The following is a 20704-nucleotide window of genomic DNA, read 5'->3' on the forward strand; positions in this document are numbered from 1 at the left end:
ACTCTAAATGACACATTGGATCAGATGGATTTAACTGACATTTATAGAACCTTTCACCCCAAAGCAGCAGGATACACATTCTTCTCAAGTGCACATGGGTCATTCTCAAAGATAGACAACACACTGGGACGCAAAACAAGTCTCTACAAGTTCAAGAAGATTGACGTCATATCAAGTATCTTCTCAGATTACAATGGAATGAAATTACAGATAAACTACAGTAAAAACACTGAAAAACATTCAAACATATGGAGGCTAAATAGCATGTTATTAAACAATGAATGGGCTACCAATAAGATCAAGATAGAAATAAAAAATGTCCTGGAAACAAATGAATATGAACACACAACTATGGGACACAGTGAAAGGAGTCCCAGAGGGAAGTTCATAGCACTGCAAGCACGTTAAACCCGTGGCCGGCAGGCTGCATGCCTCGGCCCGAGTTTGACATGCTTGCACTACAGGCATACCTCAAAAAACAAGAAAAATTAACAATAAACTATTTAACCCTACAACTTAAAGAATTAAAAGAGAACAACAAGAAAAGCCCAAAGTAAGTAGAAGGAAGGAAATAATAAAGACTAGAGCAGAAATAAATGACATAGAGGCTAAAAAAAAATCAATGAAACCAAGAGCTGGTTCTTTGATAACATAAAAAGATTGATGAACCATTAGCCAGACTCATCAAGAAACAGAGCGAGAGGAGCCAAATAAATAATATCAGAAAAGAAAGTGGTGGAGTAACAACTGTTACCATAGAAATACAAAGGACTGTAAGAAAATACTATGAACAACTATATGCCAACAAACTGGACAACTGGGTGAAATGGACAAATTCCTAAAAAAAAAAAAATACTATCTTCCAAAACTGAATCAGAAGAATCAGAAAACCTAAATAGGCCAATAACAACTGAGGAAATACAATAAGTAATAATAATAATAATTTAAAAATCCAAGCAAACAACAAAAGCTCTGGTCTGGATGGCTTCACAGGGAAGTTTTACCAAACCTTTAATGAACAACTAACACCTATCCCCCTCAAACTATTCCAAAAAATCCAAAAGGAAGGAATACTTCCACGCTCTTTTTATAAGGCCAGCATTATCCTAATTCCAAAACCAGATGAAGCCACTACAAAGAAAGAGAACTACAGGCCAATATCCTTGATGAATATAGATGCTAAAATCCTCAACAAAATATTAGCAAATGGCATCCAGCAATATATTAAAAAGATCATACACCATGACCAAGTGGGACTTATTCCAGGGATGCAAGGCTGGTACAATATCCACAAATCAATAAGCATGATACATCACATAAACAAATTAAAAGACAAAAATTATATGGTCATATCAATAGATGCAGAAAAAGCATTAAACAAAATACAACACCCATTTTTGATAAAATCTCTTAGCAATGTGGGAATAGAGGGATCATATCTCCACATAATAAAGGCCATATATGACAAGCCTACAGCCAACATCATACTCAATGGGCAAAAACAAAACCATTTCCTCTAAGAATAAGAACAAGACAGGGATGTCTGCTTTTACCACTCCTATTCAATACTAGAGGCCCAGTGCACGAATTCATGCACCAGTGGGGTCCCTCGACCTGGCCTGTGGGATCGAGTCAAAACCGGCTTTCTGACATCCCCTGAGGGGTCCTGGATTGCGAGAGGGCACAGGCCAGGCCTAGGGACCCCACGAGTGCACGATCAGGGCGGGGAGGGACGTGGGAGGTTGGCCATCTGGGGAGGGACTGCAGAATGGCTCCAGGCCGTGTCTGGCTTGTCTTGCTCAGTTCTGATTGGCCGACCCCAGCAGTAAGCTAACCTACTGCTCGGAGCGTCTGCCCCCTGGTAGTCAGTGCAAGTCATAGCAAGCGGTTGAGCAGCCTTAGCATATCATTAGCATATTACACTTTGATTGTGAACAGCTGACTGGTCAACTGGACACTTAGCATATTAGGCTTTTATTATATAGGATAGTACTGAAAGTCCTAGCCACAGCGATCAGACAAAAAGAAGATATAAAAGGCATCCAAATTGGAAAGGAAGAAGTAAAACTCTCATTATTCGCAGGTGACAGGATATTATACATAGAAAACCCTAAAGACTCCACCAAAAAAACGACTAGATTTAATAAAGAAATTTGGCAATAGCAGGATACAAAATGAACACCCAGAAATCGATGGCATTTTTATACACCAATAATAAATTCTCAGAAAGAGAAACCTAAAAAATAATCCCATTTACCACTGCAACAAAAAAAATTAAGATGCTTAGGAATAAACTTAACCAAGGAGGCAAAAGACTTGTATGTGGAAAACTACAGGACATTGGAAAAGAGATAGAGGAAGATATAAACAAGTGGAAGAATATACTGTGTTCATGGATTGGTAGAATTAACATCATTAAACTGTCCATACTTCTCAAAGCAATCTACAGATCCAATGCAATCCTTATTAAAATACCAATGGCATATTTCACAGATCTAGAGCAAATACTCCAAAAATTTATATAGAACCAAAAAAGACCCCAAATAGCTCCAGCAATCTTGAGAAAGAAGAACAAAGTTGGAGGAATCACAACACCAGATATCAAATTATACTACAAAGCAAGTGTACTCAAAACAGCCTGGTACTTGCACAAGAACAGGCATATAGATCAATGGAACAGAACAGAGACCCCAGAAATCGACCCAAAACATTACATTCACTGGTCATGCGGTTTGGACCCCTGATCTTTCATAGGTCGGGCGATTTAGACGCCCTGGCCTTTTTCTCCATGAAGATAACATCTAGGCCTCAGTTGTATTTCAGCTCCAGGCTCAGAAAAGCAGCAAAACCAGACAAGTGCCGCCCTGGCTGCCTCAGGACCAGCTACACTGACTAATGACCCTGCCCTGGCACCAGCCAATCAGTGGAGACCACGACCTAAAAAAGCACACCCGGAAAGCTGATGAATATTCTATTGAGACCCTCCCCAAAGGCCTCCCCTAGGATTTCCACCTGCGAGAAAGAGAAATACTCTCAGGACGAGGGACCCAGTGTGCGCTCTCCCTCCAAGGAGCATGCCCTGCCATTCCCTTCTCCTCTCCTTCCCACACAGGCACAACTCCCCTAACCCTAAGGGACCCAATGAGACTTGCAACCAGGCGAGCAAAGGGCAGCAGCAGCTCGTCCTGGGCTAACTCCCTGAACCTATCTCCAAGGCCCCTTTTTCTCTGACTTTACTGAGCCAGAGCAGCCCAGCCTGGGCTCTCCTGTTGCTTCTTCTAGGCCCTTCCTTGTTTCACTGTCCCAAGTGTATTTTTGCCGTCATCTATGGACCCAATATCCTTTGGCTCAGTGCTGGGTAGCCCTTCCCTTTGGATATCTCCATCCCTATCCCCTTTTCCTTAAATAAATTCAATTTTTCTTTATTCACTGTCTGAGATGGCTATTTAGCCTGCCCTTGCATCATCAACTTTAACCTTTCAGTATCCTATCTAATGAAGAGGGAATATGCTAATTGACCCTCACGCCATCACAAAGATGGTGGCACCCACAGCCAATAAGGAGGAGATATGCTAATTGACTGCCATGCCCTCAAAGATGGCGGCGCCCACAGTTACAAGATGGCAGCGCCCAGTCCCCTCAGCCCTGCCGGGGCTGCAGGTGCACGGCAAGGCCAGGCCTGCCTGCCTCCGGAGTCCCCCAGTCCCCTCAGCCCCCAGCCGCCCAGGGCCCCCCAAGGCTCAGGTAACCAGGGCCAGCTGAGGCTTGCGCTACCGGCAGTGGCAGCAGCATAAGTGTGATGGGGTGTCACCTTCCCCTGATCGCCGGGTCGCCTCCCGTACCTGAGGGCTCCTGGACTGTGAGAGGGGGCAGGCCAGGCTGGGGGACCTCCCCTCCAGTGCATGAATTTGCATGCACTGGGCCTCTAGTTTTTTTATAATAATCTACTAAGTAACGTGTTTCTCTGTGTTCTGCGAGCCGCTCTAGCAAATTAATCAAACCCAAGGAAGGAGATGTGGGAACCTCCAATCTATAGCCGGCAGGTCAGAAGCCCAGGGGACCACCTGGACTTGCAATGGGCATCTGAAGGTGAGGGGGCGCAGAGTGAAGCTGAACTGTGAGACATCCATCTGGTATCAGAGAATTGCTTTGGTGGTGTGTGTGTGTGTGTGTGCGGGGGTGAGGTGGGGGAACACACACATCAGAACTGGATGCAGAATCAGAATGTGTGTCTGTGAACCCCATCTGGCCAGAAGGGGACCCCAACATCCAGCACGTGTGCAATACTCATACCCCCTCCTGCTCACCAGAGCTCCTGCGAAAGCTGTTCCCAGCCTGGCGCCCCAGCTTTGCTGCCTACCTGGCCAGAGGTCGGCGTGAGGGTGCATTCCGGAGAAGGTCTGTCCCGGAGCGGGCCTTGCTGCTGACTGCAGTCCAGCTGGATCAGGTGGCGGCACTCTGGGTGGCAGGTGAATTTACAGTCTGGAGGGAAGAGACAAGGGGGGTCAGGGGCCAGGCTTCCCGAGAAAAACCTTGGGGGACTGCATCTAGCTCCAAGAGGGAAAGGCACGAGAGAGAGAAGTGGAGGGTGGGAGAACACCCTGATAATGAGGCCCTGCGCTCCACGCCATTACAAATGGCGAACATTAACCAGTGCTACCTCGGAGATCCTGCACGTCTGGTTCCAGATCAATGCGATAAAGTGAATATTGCAATAAAGCAAGTCACACCATCTACTGAGAGGATTACCAAAATGTGACGCAGGGACACGGAGGGGACAAATGCACCGATGTACTTGCTCAGGCAGGGTTGCCACAAAACATCAATTTGTAAACACCACAATATCCATGAAGAGCAATAAAGCGGAGCACAATAAAACCAAGTATGCCAATGTCTTGGCCTCTATTACTTTGTGTGACCCTGCAATCATTATTATCATCACTTTACAGACAAAAAACTGGGGCTTAGGGATGTTAATGACTTTCCCAAGGTCAGATCATCTTTCTACGAATATACATTAATCTGTACTAATTCACATTAATTCATACTAATTCACATTAATTTACACTAAATTTACATTAATTTACATTAATTTGGTCTCCAGGGACATGGATCCTTGGGGAAGGGCCTCTTTTGGGCCTCATTTTGCCCGTCTGTGAAATACAGGCCACAGCAGCCCTGCCCGGGGCACAGGATGTCTCTAGTTTTAGGGGAGAACAGGTCTTCACGGATTACAAGGGCGTCCAAACACCAAGGCATTGTCGTCAGCAGCAGGAAAGGCTGCTACCTGTCTCTGACCTGCCCCGTCGAGAAATGTGGGCATGGCTTCTCTAACCCAGCGGACGCAGCCTCCAGACCGCATCCCACATCAGGGGCTTCAGGGCCGAAAGCACACGGTTCACAGACAGTGTTCACTTCCATGGAAGCAGGACTTCATGAGCCTTGGGAAAAGCGAGGCCCAGAGAGGTAAAGGGAGGTGCCCAATGGCACACAGCACGTGGCAGAGCTGGTAGCTTCCAGGATCTTCAGGGCAGAAGGGAGGTCAAGTTACAGGGTGGGGGTCTGGCTGGAGGGGGCAGGGCTTGTGGTAGGCAACTCAAGAGCCTGGACTTGTTGGGATAACCTGGTCATGAGAGGACAACTTTTTAAAATATAGATTTTTAAAAATTTATTTCAGAGAGGAAGGGAGAGGGAGAGAGGGAGAGAAACATCAGTGATGAGAGAGAATCATTGATTGGCTGCCTCCTGCATGGGATCGAGGCCCCAACCCAGTATGTTCCCTGATGGGGAATGGAACCATGACCTCGGGGTTCATGGGTCGACACTCAACCACTGAGCCACACCGGCCGGGCACTAGGGGACAACTTTTGATTAATAAGGGCTTAGGCTCCCAACACTTTTCCTTTGTTTTTAAAGCATCACACACACTCTATCTTGGGGTGAGGATGGGTCTCTTCTTCCCACTCTTTTGGAGCGTTCTGGAATGAGACCCTCACACTCCCCAGCTGCCCCCTTCCCAATTACCCCCCAAGATAAGCACCTTGTTCATTCAGGCTTGCCACTGAAGTCTGCAGGGGAGCCCCCTGACAAATGCAGGGACACGCAGAGCTTCCGGAATCCTCCAACCTGACTTAACCTTCTGAAGCTCGCTACTCCTTCTGGGGCGGCAGATGAAACTCTGCTCATCCCCCTCAGGCCTGAAAGCGAGGCCCACGACGTCCCCACCTTCATTCTAGGCCTCCTGACTCTCCTCCGGGAAGCTGTCCTCTCACCCGGAGCCAGAATGGGTGAAGCCAGCTCTCTGGGCATGCACCCTCTACCTGCGCGCACCCTCTACCTGCGCGCACCCTCCACCTGCGTGCACCCTCCACCTGCGCGCACCCACATGCGTTTCTGGGTCCCCGTGGGCGATCTCTGCCTGGCACAAGGACAGCCTCACCCAGGTGGGTAAAGGGCACACGGGGATGTGCAGGCCGAGTCCCCCTCCCGCAGGGCCCAGAATCGCCAGGGCTTGGATAAGGCAGTACGGAGGCCAGAGCCGCACCGAGTGGCGCGTTGTTCAGGCCCCGCTCTTGGGCCGTGCCTGTGCCGCTCTGGCCGCGCTCTAAGCAGGAAGAATGCTCCGGGGTGCCCAGAAGTGGGAATGGGGAGGAGGAAGGACTGGAAGCTCCCCCAGCTTTCTAGCAAGCAAGCGCTGCCACCACCTCACAGATGGGAAAGCGTCTTGGGAGGGGCGGAGGTCCCCCAGCCCCCTCCTTCAGCAGCTGTGCTGAAGACACAGGCGCTCCCTCTGATTCTCAGTTTCCCTCTCCTCTCCTTCCCTCCCTCCCCCACCCCATCGCTCTCTGACACACACACCCTGTGCAAAAAGCGCCGAAACCTCAGGACGATTGTTTTTGACAGGCCTTGCTGCTGGGCTGGATGGAGCTAGGGAACAGGAGATCCCAGGAGGAGTGTTTCCGGGTTTTAGGAAAGCCCCTTTGAGCACCAAAGACTTGGGTCCATCAGACCGTGTACCCACAGCCTGGAGCAAACCACTGCAGCACATCTGATAGCTCCTGGCCCCTGGGCATGCCACACCTCGGCTTCTAGGCCCACGGAGGTGAAGTCAGAGCCACCCTGCCTGTCCCCAGCCACAGCAGCAAGCCCACAGGCCCCGCAGGAGGCTGCAGGCCTGCTGCGCTGAGTGGGACACCCCTGAGGTTCCAATGGCAGGGCTGTGTCCTCCTGGGACCCAGTGCTTAAACCCCACAGGTCCTCTCCCTCAAGGCAGCTCATCTCAAGGTGCTGCTAAGCCAACCCGGCCCTGACTTCCATGGGCTCCACAGCCCCGGCTGCTGCTACTCGATCTAGGCGAGGAGAGAGACGGGGACTTGGTGGTGCAGGGCCTACAGGCCCAGGAAGGGCTCAGCCTTCCCTGGGCAGCAGCACCATCGCCTTTGGCAGCAGCTTCCACGTCCTGAGCACGGACTTCCCGTGCCCGGTGCTCGCATGAGGGGGAAGATGAATAAGACAGGACGCCAGGGCCTCTGGCTAGCCGGGCAGACACACACGGGCAAAGATAACTAGTGAGGGAGACCCTGAAGCAGGGCCCAGATCGAGGAGGCCTGTTCCGGGGACACAGTGCCTGCCAGCCACAGCTGTCAGGTCGGCTTCACGGCACAGGAGGCTCGGGAGCTTAGAGAATGAATCAGACCCCAGGTGACGCCCACTCCCTCGGGGCAGGGGCCAAGGGGAGACAGGAGCCGAGACATCGCAGAATAGACAGGATGAGGACCTCCCAACCCGAGGCAGCAAAGGGTTAGGGAGTGCCACTCCGACGTTCTAGCGCCAGTGTCTTCGGGAGAACTGGCATGTCTTCACCTTGGCACTGCCGTCTACAAACAGAACTACCCTCCCGCTCAGCCTTCCCTCCAGCGCAGGCCCTGTCTCCGGTCCCAGGGGTGCTGGCGGAATAAACGTGCTTTCCGGTGTGGGAAGAGGGGCCTGTGGAAGAGAAGGGGCCGGCTGTGAGGAGGAAGAAGGCAAACCACAGAGGGCCTTCTCCAAGGAAGGAACCAGGAGCCCGGACGCAGAGGGCTGGCAGGGCCCACCCTCAGCTCCCGGCTCGGCGAGCTTTCCAGCTGCTAAAACAAAGCACCACGGACAGGGCAGCTGAACACTGCAAACTGCTGTCTCAGCTCGGAGGCTAGAAGTCTGAATCAGCTTGGCGGGTCACGCCCCCTCCGGAACCCATAGTGGGGACCCCTTCCCGCCTCTTCCCGGCTTCTGTTGCGGGCAGCCCGGAGCATCCCCTGGCTTGTAGCTGCACCTCCCCAGTCTCTGCCGCCGTCTTCGCCTGGCTTCCTCCCTGTGTCCAGTCTTCTCATGGCCTCCTCCCTGTGTCCAGTCTTCACATGGCCTCCTCCCTGTGTCCAGTCTTCACCTGGCCTCCTCCCTGTGTCCAGTCTTCACATGGCCTTCTCCCTGTGTCCAGTCTTCACCTGGCCTCCTCCCTGTGTCCAGTCTTCACATGGCCTCCTCCCTGTGTCCAGTCTTCACATGGCCTTCTCCCTGTGTCCAGTCTTCACCTGGCCTCCTCCCTGTGTCCAGTCTTCACATGGCCTCCTCCCTGTGTCCAGTCTTCACCTGGCCTCCTCCCTGTGTCCAGTCTTCACCTGGCCTCCTCCCTGTGTCCAGTCTTCTCATGGCCTCCTCCCTGTGTCCAGTCTTCACCTGGCCGTCTCCCTGTGTCCAGTCTTCACCTGGCCTTCTCCCTGTGTCCAGTCTTCACATGGCCTCCTCCCTGTGTCCAGTCTTCACATGGCCTCCTCCCTGTGTCCAGTCTTCACCTGGCCTTCTCCCTGTGTCCAGTCTTCACCTGGCCTTCTCCCTGTGTCCAGTCTTCACCTGGCCTTCTCCCTGTGTCCAGTCTTCATATGGCCTTCTCCCTGTGTCCAGTCTTCACCTGGCCTTCTCCCTGTGTCCAGTCTTCACATGGCCTCCTCCCTGTGTCCAGTCTTCACATGGCCTCCTCCCTGTGTCCAGTCTTCACCTGGCCTTCTCCCTGTGTCCAGTCTTCACATGGCCTCCTCCCTGTGTCCAGTCTTCACATGGCCTTCTCCCTGTGTCCAGTCTTCACCTGGCCTTCTCCCTGTGTCCAGTCTTCACCTGGCCTTCTCCCTGTGTCCAGTCTTCACATGGCCTCCTCCCTGTGTCCAGTCTTCACATGGCCTCCTCCCTGTGTCCAGTCTTCACCTGGCCTTCTCCCTGTGTCCAGTCTTCACATGGCCTCCTCCCTGTGTCCAGTCTTCACCTGGCTTTCTCCCTGTGTCCAGTCTTCACATGGCCTCCTCCCTGTGTCCAGTCTTCACATGGCCTTCTCCCTGTGTCCAGTCTTCGCCTGGCCTTCTCCCTGTGTCCAGTCTTCTCATGGCCTTCTCCCTGTGTCCAGTCTTCTCATGGCCTCCTCCCTGTGTCCAGTCTTCACCTGGCCTTCTCCGTGTCCAGTCTTCATATGGCCTTCTCCCTGTGTCCAGTCTTCGCCTGGCCTTCTCCCTGTGTCCAGTCTTCACCTAGCCTTCTCCCTGTGTCCAGTCTTCTCATGGCCTTCTCCCTGTGTCCAGTCTTCTCATGGCCTCCTCCCTGTGTCCAGTCTTCACCTGGCCTTCTCCGTGTCCAGTCTTCACATGGCCTCCTCCCTGTGTCCAGTCTTCACCTGGCCTTCTCCGTGTCCAGTCTTCATATGGCCTTCTCCCTGTGTCCAGTCTTCGCCTGGCCTTCTCCCTGTGTCCAGTCTTCACCTGGCCTTCTCCCTGTGTCCAGTCTTCACCTGGCCTTCTCCCTGTGTCCAGTCTTCACCTGGCCTTCTCCCTGTGTCCAGTCTTCATATGGCCTTCTCCCTGTGTCCAGTCTTCACCTAGCCTTCTCCCTGTGTCCAGTCTTCTCATGGCCTTCTCCCTGTGTCCAGTCTTCTCATGGCCTCCTCCCTGTGTCCAGTCTTCACCTGGCCTTCTCCGTGTCCAGTCTTCACATGGCCTCCTCCCTGTGTCCAGTCTTCACCTGGCCTTCTCCCTGTGTCCAGTCTTCATATGGCCTCCTCCCTGTGTCCAGTCTTCACATGGCCTTCTCCGTGTCCAGTCTTCACATGGCCTCCTCCCTGTGTCCAGTCTTCACCTGGCCTCCTCCCTGTGTCCAGTCTTCATATGGCCATCTTCTCGTAAGGACAACAGTCATATTGGATTAGGGATCACCTGCTTAACTGATTACACCTGCAGCCGCCCTATTTCCAAATGAGGCCCCATCCTGAGGTCCTTAGGCGATTAGGATGTCAACCTATGTTGGGGTGGGGCACAATTCAACCCACAACACACAGAGCCTGGGCCATACTGGGCACCCGTGCCCTTAGGCCCAAGCAGATGGGGTTTCTCATGGAACCAGCAACCTGGAGACCAGTAACCTGGAGACCAGCAGCAGACAGGCAGAGGAGGAGGCCAGGGAGCGTGGGGCTGAGGCCCGGACACCCGCCTCCTCCACCAGCCCTGCTCCTGACATCCTCAGTCCCCGCCTGTCACCATCAGTCACCATCTGGAACGAGGGGGTCAGGCCCAGAGGTCCCGGCAACCAATGCGCAGAGATGGCGCTCCTTCTTCCACCTCAGCCCAGAGAAGGCGGACCCAGCAGACGGAACCACCTGTGCGAGGAATTGTTTTTCCGAAACGCAGACGCAACAAAGCTCCTCCTAATCCCCAGGGCTGCCCAGGTTAGTTCCTGCTCCACCCAATTGCCACAAGCCATACAAACACACACACGCACACGCACACACACACACACACACACACTACACACACACACATACACACTGCACATACACACGCACACACACATACACACAGATACACACAAAGATACATACACACACTCACAGGCTGACAGATACACACACGCACACCGAAACACACACACAGACACACACATGCACACAGATACACACACTCACATGCATACACATAGATGTACATGCACACACGCGCACACACACACACACACAGGCACACACGCTGCTGCATAACCTGAGAGGCGGGTTTTCATTGATAGGACATTCCACTGATAAGGAGCCCTTAAGGCCCTTGCACCCCAGACCTACAGGCAAGATCCTGAGACAACAGGGAGCTTTCCCCTGAAGCGCCCGCCCCCCCCCCCCCAGCTGGAGCAAAGGCGGGTGAAGGTGGGGGCACCCAGGAGACGAGCCTGGCGGACAGCAGGCCCACAGGCCTCCCCGGCGATGGTCACCCCCCGGCCCGAGAGCAGCTTCTCACCGGCATGGCCAGCGCCACTGTGAGGCCTGAGGGGCGGCCTCCGAATCCAGGAGCCCCGCACCCGTTCTCTGGGCGCCGCGAGCCCCCGTGCAGAAGGGCAACCTCAGAGCAGCCCTGACCCCTGCCGCAGCCCTCCTTCAGGGCCTGGCCACACTCCTTCAGGGCCTGGCCACACTCCTTCAGGGCCTGGCCACACTCCTTCAGGGCCTGGCCACACTCCTTCAGGGCCTGGCCACACTCCTTCAGGGCCTGGCCACACTCCTTCAGGGCCTGGCCACACTCCTTCAGGGCCTGGCCACACTCCTTCAGGGCCTGGCCACACTCCTTCAGGGCCTGGCCACACTCGGGTACGGGAGGAGGATGGGGGAGGATGGGGGGAGGGTGGGAAAAGGATGCCGGGAGGATGGAGGGAGGTTGGGGGGAGGTTGGGGGGAGGATGGGGGGAGGATGAAGGGGGGGGTAGGATTTGCTCTGAGGAAGGCCTGGCCCCAGTCACTGCTTAACCAACTCCCTGAACTTGGGGAGGTCACTGAATTTCTCTGACCATTAATTTCCTCCGCTGTAAAGTGGGAGTAACAGCAGTTCCTAGGGCAGCCATGAGCATGAAAGGGTTCTTGGTGTAAACCACACAGGGAAGGCTGGGAGCACGGAGGCCCCAGGTTTCAGCCCCCCCCCCCCCCCACTTCTACTCAGCTATTACCACCACCCCCTCCCCCAGCTCCTGGCGGGTAATCCATAGTCTCATCACCTCCCCCAGCTAATTGCTCCCAAACAAAGCACACAAATAGCAGCTTCTAGTTCTAAAGTAACTTTGTTCTTAGGCACAACAGAGAAATCTGAAACAAACCAAAACAAAAACCATGTGCACTGGGAAGTGACAACATCATCGAAGTGTTTTCCAAGCAGGAGGAGGTTGCCCGGGGCCTCCTGAGCACATCGAGGGGACAGTTCTCAGTCTCTGGCCACAGCCTCGGCTCCCTTCTCACACATTCTTGAGGCCAGCGGTGGCCACTCAGGCACTGCCAGGACCCCTCCATCGGCCTGCCCACCCCGGCAGCCCCAGGGCACGGTCAGCCTGCAGCTCCACCCTGCCTGCTCCCCGGGCCAGGAGCACCCCCTCCCTGTCACCACGGCCTCCGGTGCTTGAGTTCCCTGTCACCCAGCCTCCTCGTCCCCACGGCTGCAGTTCTGAGGTCCACCCATCCCCAGCCTGTGCTCTGGGCCCTGCCTGGTGTTGGAGAGGCCCGGTCACTAGGAAGCAGCTCTTACTCAAGAGCCGGGGAGTGGGCTGAACGTGGCCTCCAGAGTCACCCAGGTCAGGGTTGGAACCCAAGCCCGGCTCCTAACTGGGTCTGAGGTGGGCTTGGGCCATTTACGTAACCTCAGCAAAATGTGGACTTTATTCAGCCTCAATTTTCTTCATCTGCAAAGTGGAAGTAATATCTACCTGGCCCGCCGATTTGTTGCCAAAACTGGAATATATGGGAAGTATCCAGCAGTGCCTGCACATAGCAAGTGCTCAGTGAATGGCAGCTGTCCTGGCCAGTGTGCGCCAGTGGTTAGTGTTGGCTCACAGACCAAAGGGTTACGCGTTTGATTCCCAGCCAAGGGCGTGTACTTTAGTTGCAGGTTCGTCCCTGGCCCCTGTCTAGGCACATGCAGGAGGCAACCAATGGATGTTTCTCTCTCTCTCCCCCTCCTCCCCCTCCTTTCCACTCTCACTAAAAAATCGATAGAAAAATAAATAATGAATGAATAAATGAATGAATGAATGGTAGCTGTTCTTTTCAACTACGGGACTCCTGAGTCTGGGTACCCAGCTTTCTGTTGACGCAGCATGGAATGCCTAAAAGCCTCTCAATTTTTGAGTCCTTGTCTAATGTGTTAAGTGACGAAGAATCGCACAACTTTGTTGCTCATTTAAAGTTCCTCCTCCCTGCTCCTTCCTCCCTCCAGCCCTTCCTTGGATGGGCCCCGAGGACTAAGGCAGAGACAGCAGAGAATGGGTGGTGTTGGCGAGGGGGAAGGTAGAGACTGGGACGGGTCAAGCTTGGGGGTCTGCAAGCCATTGCCAACATCAACGCCCTCTATACAGTTTTCGTCCTCCTGGTTAAACTCGGAGTGAGGCCGGCGGCAGGTGGTGGGAAGTCCCCACTCCTGGGTCGGGCAGCCAGCCCAGGACACCTGCATCTCCAGGAAGGAGCCCGAACCCGGCCCTCCTGAGACCGTGATTCCTTAATTTAGGGGACAGGCCACCCCTGAGGGCACTCAGCACCCCCAGCCTGCCTAGAGGGCATGGAGCACGCACTGCTCCCTCCCACGCACAACCCCAACACACACACACACACACACACACACACACACACCTCACAGAATGTGCCAGAAAGCAAGCCAGACAGCCACAGGAAGGGCAGACGTAGTGGTAGAGGAGAGGCCCGGACAGGCCCTTGTCTTCGGTCAGATTGCCGGGCCCCCGTGGACAGGAAAGGGGGGCGGCTGGATGCCCTGGGCGGTTGTCTCTGTGCGAAGAGCCAGGAGGGATGCACCTGAACATGCGCAGGTCAGGGTCAGGGGTAAAGGAGAGGGCTGGACGGGAGGTCCTTCCGGGAAGCTGGCTCCCCGGGACAGGCACACTGAGGTGAGAAGGTGGAGAGGGGGGTCGGTGCTGGTTGGAGGAGGACCCGAGGCCACCCCAAGATCCTGGTCCCCACCCGCTCCCCAAATGACCGAATCGGTTTTGGGTGTGGCACAGCTGGGTGGGGTTCATGAGCTCTTCTGAGTGACGGTTTGTTCCGAAGGGGTAGGTCCTGCACGTGGTCGCCAGGTCTAATGTACCACGTGTTCATTCCTGACTGGCTTCTGGCCACACTACCAGGCAGGCTGGATGTGCCCCTGCACCCGCTTCCCAAGGACTCGGCTGGCCGCGGAGGCACCATCCTGCCCCGGGTGGGTGGGTGTGGGTGGGTGTGAGTGGGTGTGAGTGGGTGTGGGTGGGTGTGCCCCTCGGGCAGGCCCATTAATCATCCCTGGGCTGAAAGAACCAACAAAAGGAAGGCACTTCGGCCAGGCCAGGCGGCTGTGCTGGGTGGGGAGGTTTGGGGAGGGGCAGGCGGAGGGAGGGAGGGAGGGAGGGAGGGAGGGAGGGAGGGCAGAACAGTTCACAGCGAGTTGAGACAGAGATACAGGAAGTGAGGGGCACGGCAGGCAATGCCCGCCCTGTGCCCAGTGAGGCGGGGACAGGGCCTGACCCCAGAGCACCTTGCCCATGTGGTCTGTTTCACACCACTTTGTCCTCTGGGGGTGCATGCCCCCGCCCTGGCCTGTGCATGTCTGCACATGCATTTTTCATTGTATTATTTACATTTCCAACGTTTATAACATTTACATTCCGCTTAACCATCATTCCCAGAGTTGTCTAAAATGAACTCTACTTTAGAATGGATTTGGCCTTTTTTTTTACAACAGCAAAACTTTTTAATTTTTCAATTAAAATAGGATATATCTATATTGGAAAATAGATCATTTAATTCCTCTTTTGGCTGACTGAATCTTGGGGGCGTTATTCTTTTATATGCACTGCTTCCCAGGGATGCTTTAGGCACCTTATAGGGATGTGCCCCTATTTCCCATCAGCTCTACGACCTCCTGCAGCCCATTTTGCTGACGACAGCGCTGAGGAGCAGCAGCTGTGCACGGAGAAGAGCGAGGTGGGCGTCTGCAGGCCTTGGTGCGACACCACGGGCATCCCCGAGAATCCCACCTTGGTCAATCATGGGCGAAGGCAATGGACTTTGGGAAAATGTACGAAGAAATGACTTGAGGTGGAGTCTCAGGGTGGGAAAGCCAAATGGACCCCATTCCTCACATGCAATTATCTGGAGACTGGTCACCTGGACCCTCTGACCTCCTATCTGGAAAGGTCCAAGTTGTGGCCATTCAGACTGAAGTGCAAAAACGTGGCACAATTTTTGGACGGGGGCCATTACAGCATGGGCGTTCATAGAACACACAAACTCAGAGACACAAAGAGGGATCATTAAACCTTTCTATATAGTTATGTCTCTTTTCTTCCCGCCTACCCACTTACTAGTCGGTTTTCCACGCGTGCATGCAGGCTTCCTTCCACACGGATTCACCGAGGCCCACTAAGTCAAGCTGTTCCGAAGGACAGTCAGTTCTACCCGGAGACTTTGCAACAGAAACAGGTATGAAAGGAATATATATATACACACATATTTTCCCCAACATAGGTATGTCCTATTTTAATTGCCACCCCAGAAAAAAAATAAGTAAATCCTATTGCCAGAGCACCACAAGAAAAGAAAAAAACGTTTGGGAACATTGTATACAGTTGTGTTTCAGGGGATTTAACAGACCGCAACGGCCCTGGTGTCCAGCGTCAGCGTGGGGCCACCCGATGCCTTCTCGGCTCAGGCCGGCGTAGGAGGGGCGTCTGCCTCCTCCAGGCATGTGTCACTCGGCTCTGGGTGTAAGAGACACAAAGCAGGTGGGGTCCCCTACCTCTGGGCTCGGGCCTCTGCCCCCTGCCTGGGCCCCTCAGAGGACAGAGGAGCCCGGGCAGCTGCCAGAGAACAGGACCTGATCCGAGGTGTGAGGGGCAGGTGTGGAATGAGAAGCTTGCGGATGTGTTTGTTTGTTTTTGCTTTTACGTTTAAAGCAAACACCATCTCTGAGAGGGTTGCCAAGGGGGCGCCTAGCCTCTGGCGAACCTGGAGTATGTTTCTGGTGCCATCCCACAGACTCCACACTTAAGGGCAGCCAAATGGGTTTGCGAGAAGTCCTGCTGGGGCATTTGCAGACGCAGGCCGGCGGCGGAGGCTCAGACAGGCGTGCCATGTGGACGCACGCACAGGTGCATGCGCGCAGGTATGCCAGGAGGTCACAGGAGGCCCGGAGCAGACAGGTTCAGCCCTTCATGGGGCAGCCAGGCGGCTGCAGCCAACTGGTTTTTCCACAACTGCTTTGATGTCACTTGCATTCAAAGTGCAGATCAACAGCCCAACACCCGCCAACCCGGTGAAGAGAGAGCTTTTTGCCGCGGGGAGGAAAGTAAATAGATGACGTCTGGGGCTCTCCCTGCAGGAGACACACAGAGGTTCCTTCACAGCCGTATCCCTGTGGCCAGGGCCACCGGAGACTTCGGGGGAGACCCAGACCTGCTTCCGGCTGACCCCCAAGCAGCCTTTTGAAATGACACATGACTTGTGCCCTGGCAGCATGCTTGCTTAGCGCCTAATGGTGCCCGGTGGGCTAATCTAGCCCGGCCTGCTAATTAAGTGGAGCAGTCAACTCGGTGACAGGAACTTTCCCAGGGAGTGCCTTTAGGAGTTTCACGCCCCGCCCTCCACCTTGGCCGGGCAACCTTCACACCCTCTCTTTCACCGAGATGCAGGCAGCCCGCCCAGGCCCAGGTGCAATGGAAGAGCTGACAGCGAACCGGGGGCTTGCACAGATGACCCCCTCGGAGCACTTGTTAGAAGTATTTCTGGGAGCGTCACACAGCAGCAGCACCCAATGAGGGGCCTCTGTGTGACAGGCATCCTGTCTAGTGGTTTACAGCCATACACCAGCAGCTTGACCCACGTGACGCCAGCTGGAGGTTGGCATTCCTTCCCCCTTTCTACTGGGAGAAACCGAGGCTCAGAGAGGTTAATCTGTGCAAGGAAGGCCCTCCAGCCAGAAATCCAAGATCCAGACTCTGCCGGCCTGGCTCCAAGCCTGTTCCCTTAAAGCCGCCACCACAGGTCGCTCACGCAGCCCTGCAAGCAAGAGGAGCTACTCTAGAATTCAGTCCACAGTCTTCCGCCCCGTCCTCTCCAAGCACCATCTTCCCCCTCCTCTTCCCATCAATTAAGTCCGCACGCTAACACAAGTCAAACGAGACATCTTAGCTGCAGCGCAGTACAAACCCTGACCTTAATGCTGCCACTCCGGGCCTGATTGATTTTATTAAATCCATAGCTCCTTGGGCTGAATAGCCAAGGAGCAAGGAAGTGATCTGTTGAATAATTCTTCAGGGGGAGGCGGGACGGAAGGGGGACATGAAGATACCAGTGAGCATTTAAATCCAGGAACTCAGTCTCCAGCTGGCTTCTGAGTGAGGGTCGCGGTGTATATGAGGCTAGTGAGGAATATAAATTATTCAGGCTGGCTAAAGAGTATTTGTCTCCAAATAGGGGTTAGGTCTAGTTGCATTAAAATCCCCACTTCTCAAGAGTTTTGTAAAACCTTAATCGGAAAACTTATCTTTTCCATAGTCAAGAGCAAATTCTCTTTTAAACTTTACTCTCACAAGCTTAGCCCGGAGATGACTTTTCAGTTTAATTCCATCCCTAAGGCTCGGTGTTGAGGCCACCCGGAGGCCCACCCACTCCTGAATGTGTGTGAGAGCAGAGTGGAGACGTGGGGCCGGAGCCTGAGGAAAGCTGATGGGCTCCAACGATCGGCCATCAGAGGGAAGCAGCTGAAGGTCAGTAGGATGAATAGAATCCAGGCTGATTGGGCAGCTCTGACGCTTAGCAAGGGGCCTGCCTTCTCTGAGCTGCCTCGTCTGTGAAGTAGCAAATCCTTCCCCCCTACCATACAGTGATCTGGAGGGAATACACTATATGTATGTGTATATATATATTTTTTTTAAATCCTCACCGGAGGATATTTTCCATTGATTTTCAGAGACAGTGGAAGAGAGAGGGAAAGACAAAGAAATATCGATGTGAGAGAAACACACTGATTGGTTGCCTCCTGCATGCACCCCAACCAAGGCCCAGGCCGGGAAGGAGCCTGCAAGCGAGGTACGTGACCTTGACCAGAATTTAACCCGGGACCCTTCGGTCCACAGGCTGATGCTCTACCCACTGAGCCAAACCGGCCAGGGCTGGAACACACGATATTAAAAACAAACAAACGCCCATGCTCTGCATCTTCAGCAGAAGGTGCGCGGAGGAAGATAAGGTGCGTGGGCCGCATGATGCTTAGGAGGAATCCTAGGCTGGGAGGCAGGTGCTCGGACCCTGGACCCGGAGCTGCCCCAGCAGGGCTCCTGTTGGCCCGGCTCCTTCCTTTTAGACCAAGGGGAGCAGAAGGACCCAAATTCTATGAAAATGTGAATTACTACCGTCTCTCCGCATCTTCACTCAGCCCACACTGTCCCGTTACCCTTCCCGGGCAAGGACTGCTCTCACCCTAATTGGTGCTCAGGGAAGGAAACTTGGCCCAGCCACGGCCCGAGGCTGCGGCTCCTGTCCAGCTGTGCCCGCCGCCGTCTCCAGCCCATGCAGCCCTCCCCCAAGCACCTCCCCGAGCCCTGCAGGGGAGAAGCCTTTGCGCCCCCAGGTCCTTGGCAGCCGATGCCCCTCAGAGCCACAGGAGGGGCCGATGGGGAACTTCCACCAGCTCAGGAACCCAGGTGAAGAGGACTCCGTGGCCCTAATTCTCAGCCAAGGAAAGGCTGTTAAACCCCATGGCCAACATGGGCCTCTGCAATGGGGGGACCATGTCCTTCAGGTCTGCCTGCTCCACCTAAACCTGTCGGGGTGGCAGCCCTGGCGCCCCGGGGAGCCAGCGGGGCCTCGGAGTGGTGCTGAGCTCAGCACGGAATACCAGGCTGCCGCGCTCCCATCCCCGTGGGGGAGGCCACAGAACCCCCGCAGCCCGAGCACCCCCCCAGCTGGAGTGACGTGGACCTACCGCGAGCCAGCCTGGCCTCGTGGGGGACCCTCTGCAGGACCTGGAGCTTTTCTGATCCCAAGTGGCCCTTAGGGAGCCTGCGGAAGAGCCGCTGGAGCCTGGCGGTGATGGTTCCGAAGCAGGCAGTGGCCGCCCCCCGCTCCCGGCCCTCTGTCATCCCAGCCGCGGGAGGTCAACGGCTTCTCTCTAGGCCTGGTGTCCACGGGGGAGGGACGAGTGGGGCAGTCACCGCCCCGGGGCGGGGGGGGGGGGGGCTCGGGCCCTCGTGTGACCGAGGCTCTGCTCCGATCAGCCCAGCCTTGCTGCTCCTCCGAGGAAGCCACAGGCACCTGGGCCTCGGCCGGCACAGCCCGCCTGAGCGATGCCCCCTCCTTCCCAGATGAGGTCCTCCCCTCCCCCGCCCCCAGTGGAAAACTTTCTATTCCTGGGGCTTTTAGTCGATAAGATAAAGACGCCCCACCAAAGAGGCTGCGGGACCGAGGCTGCGGAGCCTCACTGAGTCTGGAAACCAGCGTCTCCGAAGTTCCCACAGACGACAGCAGTGATCGGCGGCCGCGCCGTGCGCCTGGCCCAGGAGCCCCTTAATGGAGGTCGTTGGGGATGGCGATGAATAGTGCTTTACCCGCTGCGTGGGCTCCTCAGGGACCCCCGGGCTCGTTCACATCCTCCTGTGCTGAGCCTGTGGTGGAAGGGGCGGGGCTCAGCGTGCAGCCACCCGGACCCAGCAGAGGCCGTGCTGCTGTAAGAGGGTCCATTGATCTGAGACCAGACACCTGAGCGGAGGAGAGAGACAGGCGGAGGAGAAAGAGAAAGGAAGAAGAGAACAGAGCCTCTCATACAAAGGGCAGGCATGCTGTCCCCTGGCCCTAACATGATGCTCACAGGGAATCCCCTCAACACCGAGTCCCAGGAGCAACCCAGTCCTGGGGAGAACGTTTCTGGACGCCCTGTCCCCCAGGCCAAGACGGGCAGCTGGCACCGGACAGGCAGCCGCGCCTTCCGGGAAGCCCCTGGTCTCGGGCTGGAACACACGCTATTAAAAACAAACAAACAAACAAACAAACAAACAAACAATCAAGAATGCCCAGAGATTCCAGAACGCCTCTGCCGACCACGAGCGGGGCAAGCTTCAGAGGAAGGAGAGGAAATGAGCACAGAGGACACGGGTCCGAGCAGAAATGAAGCCATGTGCTCTGGTCACCTAGTGCCGTGGTCGGCAAACGGCGGCTCGCGAGCCACATGCGGCTCTTTGGCCCCTTGAGTGTGGCTCTTCCACAAAATACCACGGCCTGGGCGAGTCTAGTTTGAAGAAGTGGTGTTAGAAGAAGTTTAAGTGTAAAAAATTGGGCTCTCAAAAGAAATTTCCATCGTTGTCCTGTTGATATTTGGCTCTGTGGACTAATGAGTTTGCCGACCACTGGCCTAGTGTGAGGTCAGAAGCCAACACTCATCAGTTCAGAGGTGACTCTGCTGTTCCTCCTGCAAATGCCAACCTGCCCCCCGCCCCCCTCCCCCCTCCCCCCTCCCCCCACTTTGTGCTGCAGATTTCCCAGGTCACAGAGCATGCCGACGGGCATCCTATCCCCAAGGCCATGTCCTTGGCCCACTCAGAGAAGAAAATGGTGGTAGAACAAACCTAAGCCGCACTCTGCTCCTCCACACAGGCCCCCCATCACCGTCCTTCTAAGAAATCTGGCCAG

General features: G+C 54.7%; 1 protein-coding gene across 1 annotated transcript in view; it reads right to left on the bottom strand.

Moving 5' to 3' along the window:
- Positions 1-20704, bottom strand: part of RASSF5 (Ras association domain family member 5) — a 73379-nt gene that overhangs the window by 42140 nt on the left and 10535 nt on the right. The window contains exon 2 of the mRNA XM_079760842.1: positions 4361-4482. Coding sequence (XP_079616968.1) covers positions 4361-4482 — 122 coding nt within the window. The remainder of the gene's footprint in view (positions 1-4360; positions 4483-20704) is intronic.

Source organism: Cnephaeus nilssonii, assembly GCF_951640355.1.
Source record: "Cnephaeus nilssonii genome assembly, chromosome: 21".
In the NCBI taxonomy this organism is placed as follows: domain Eukaryota; kingdom Metazoa; phylum Chordata; class Mammalia; order Chiroptera; family Vespertilionidae; genus Cnephaeus; species Cnephaeus nilssonii.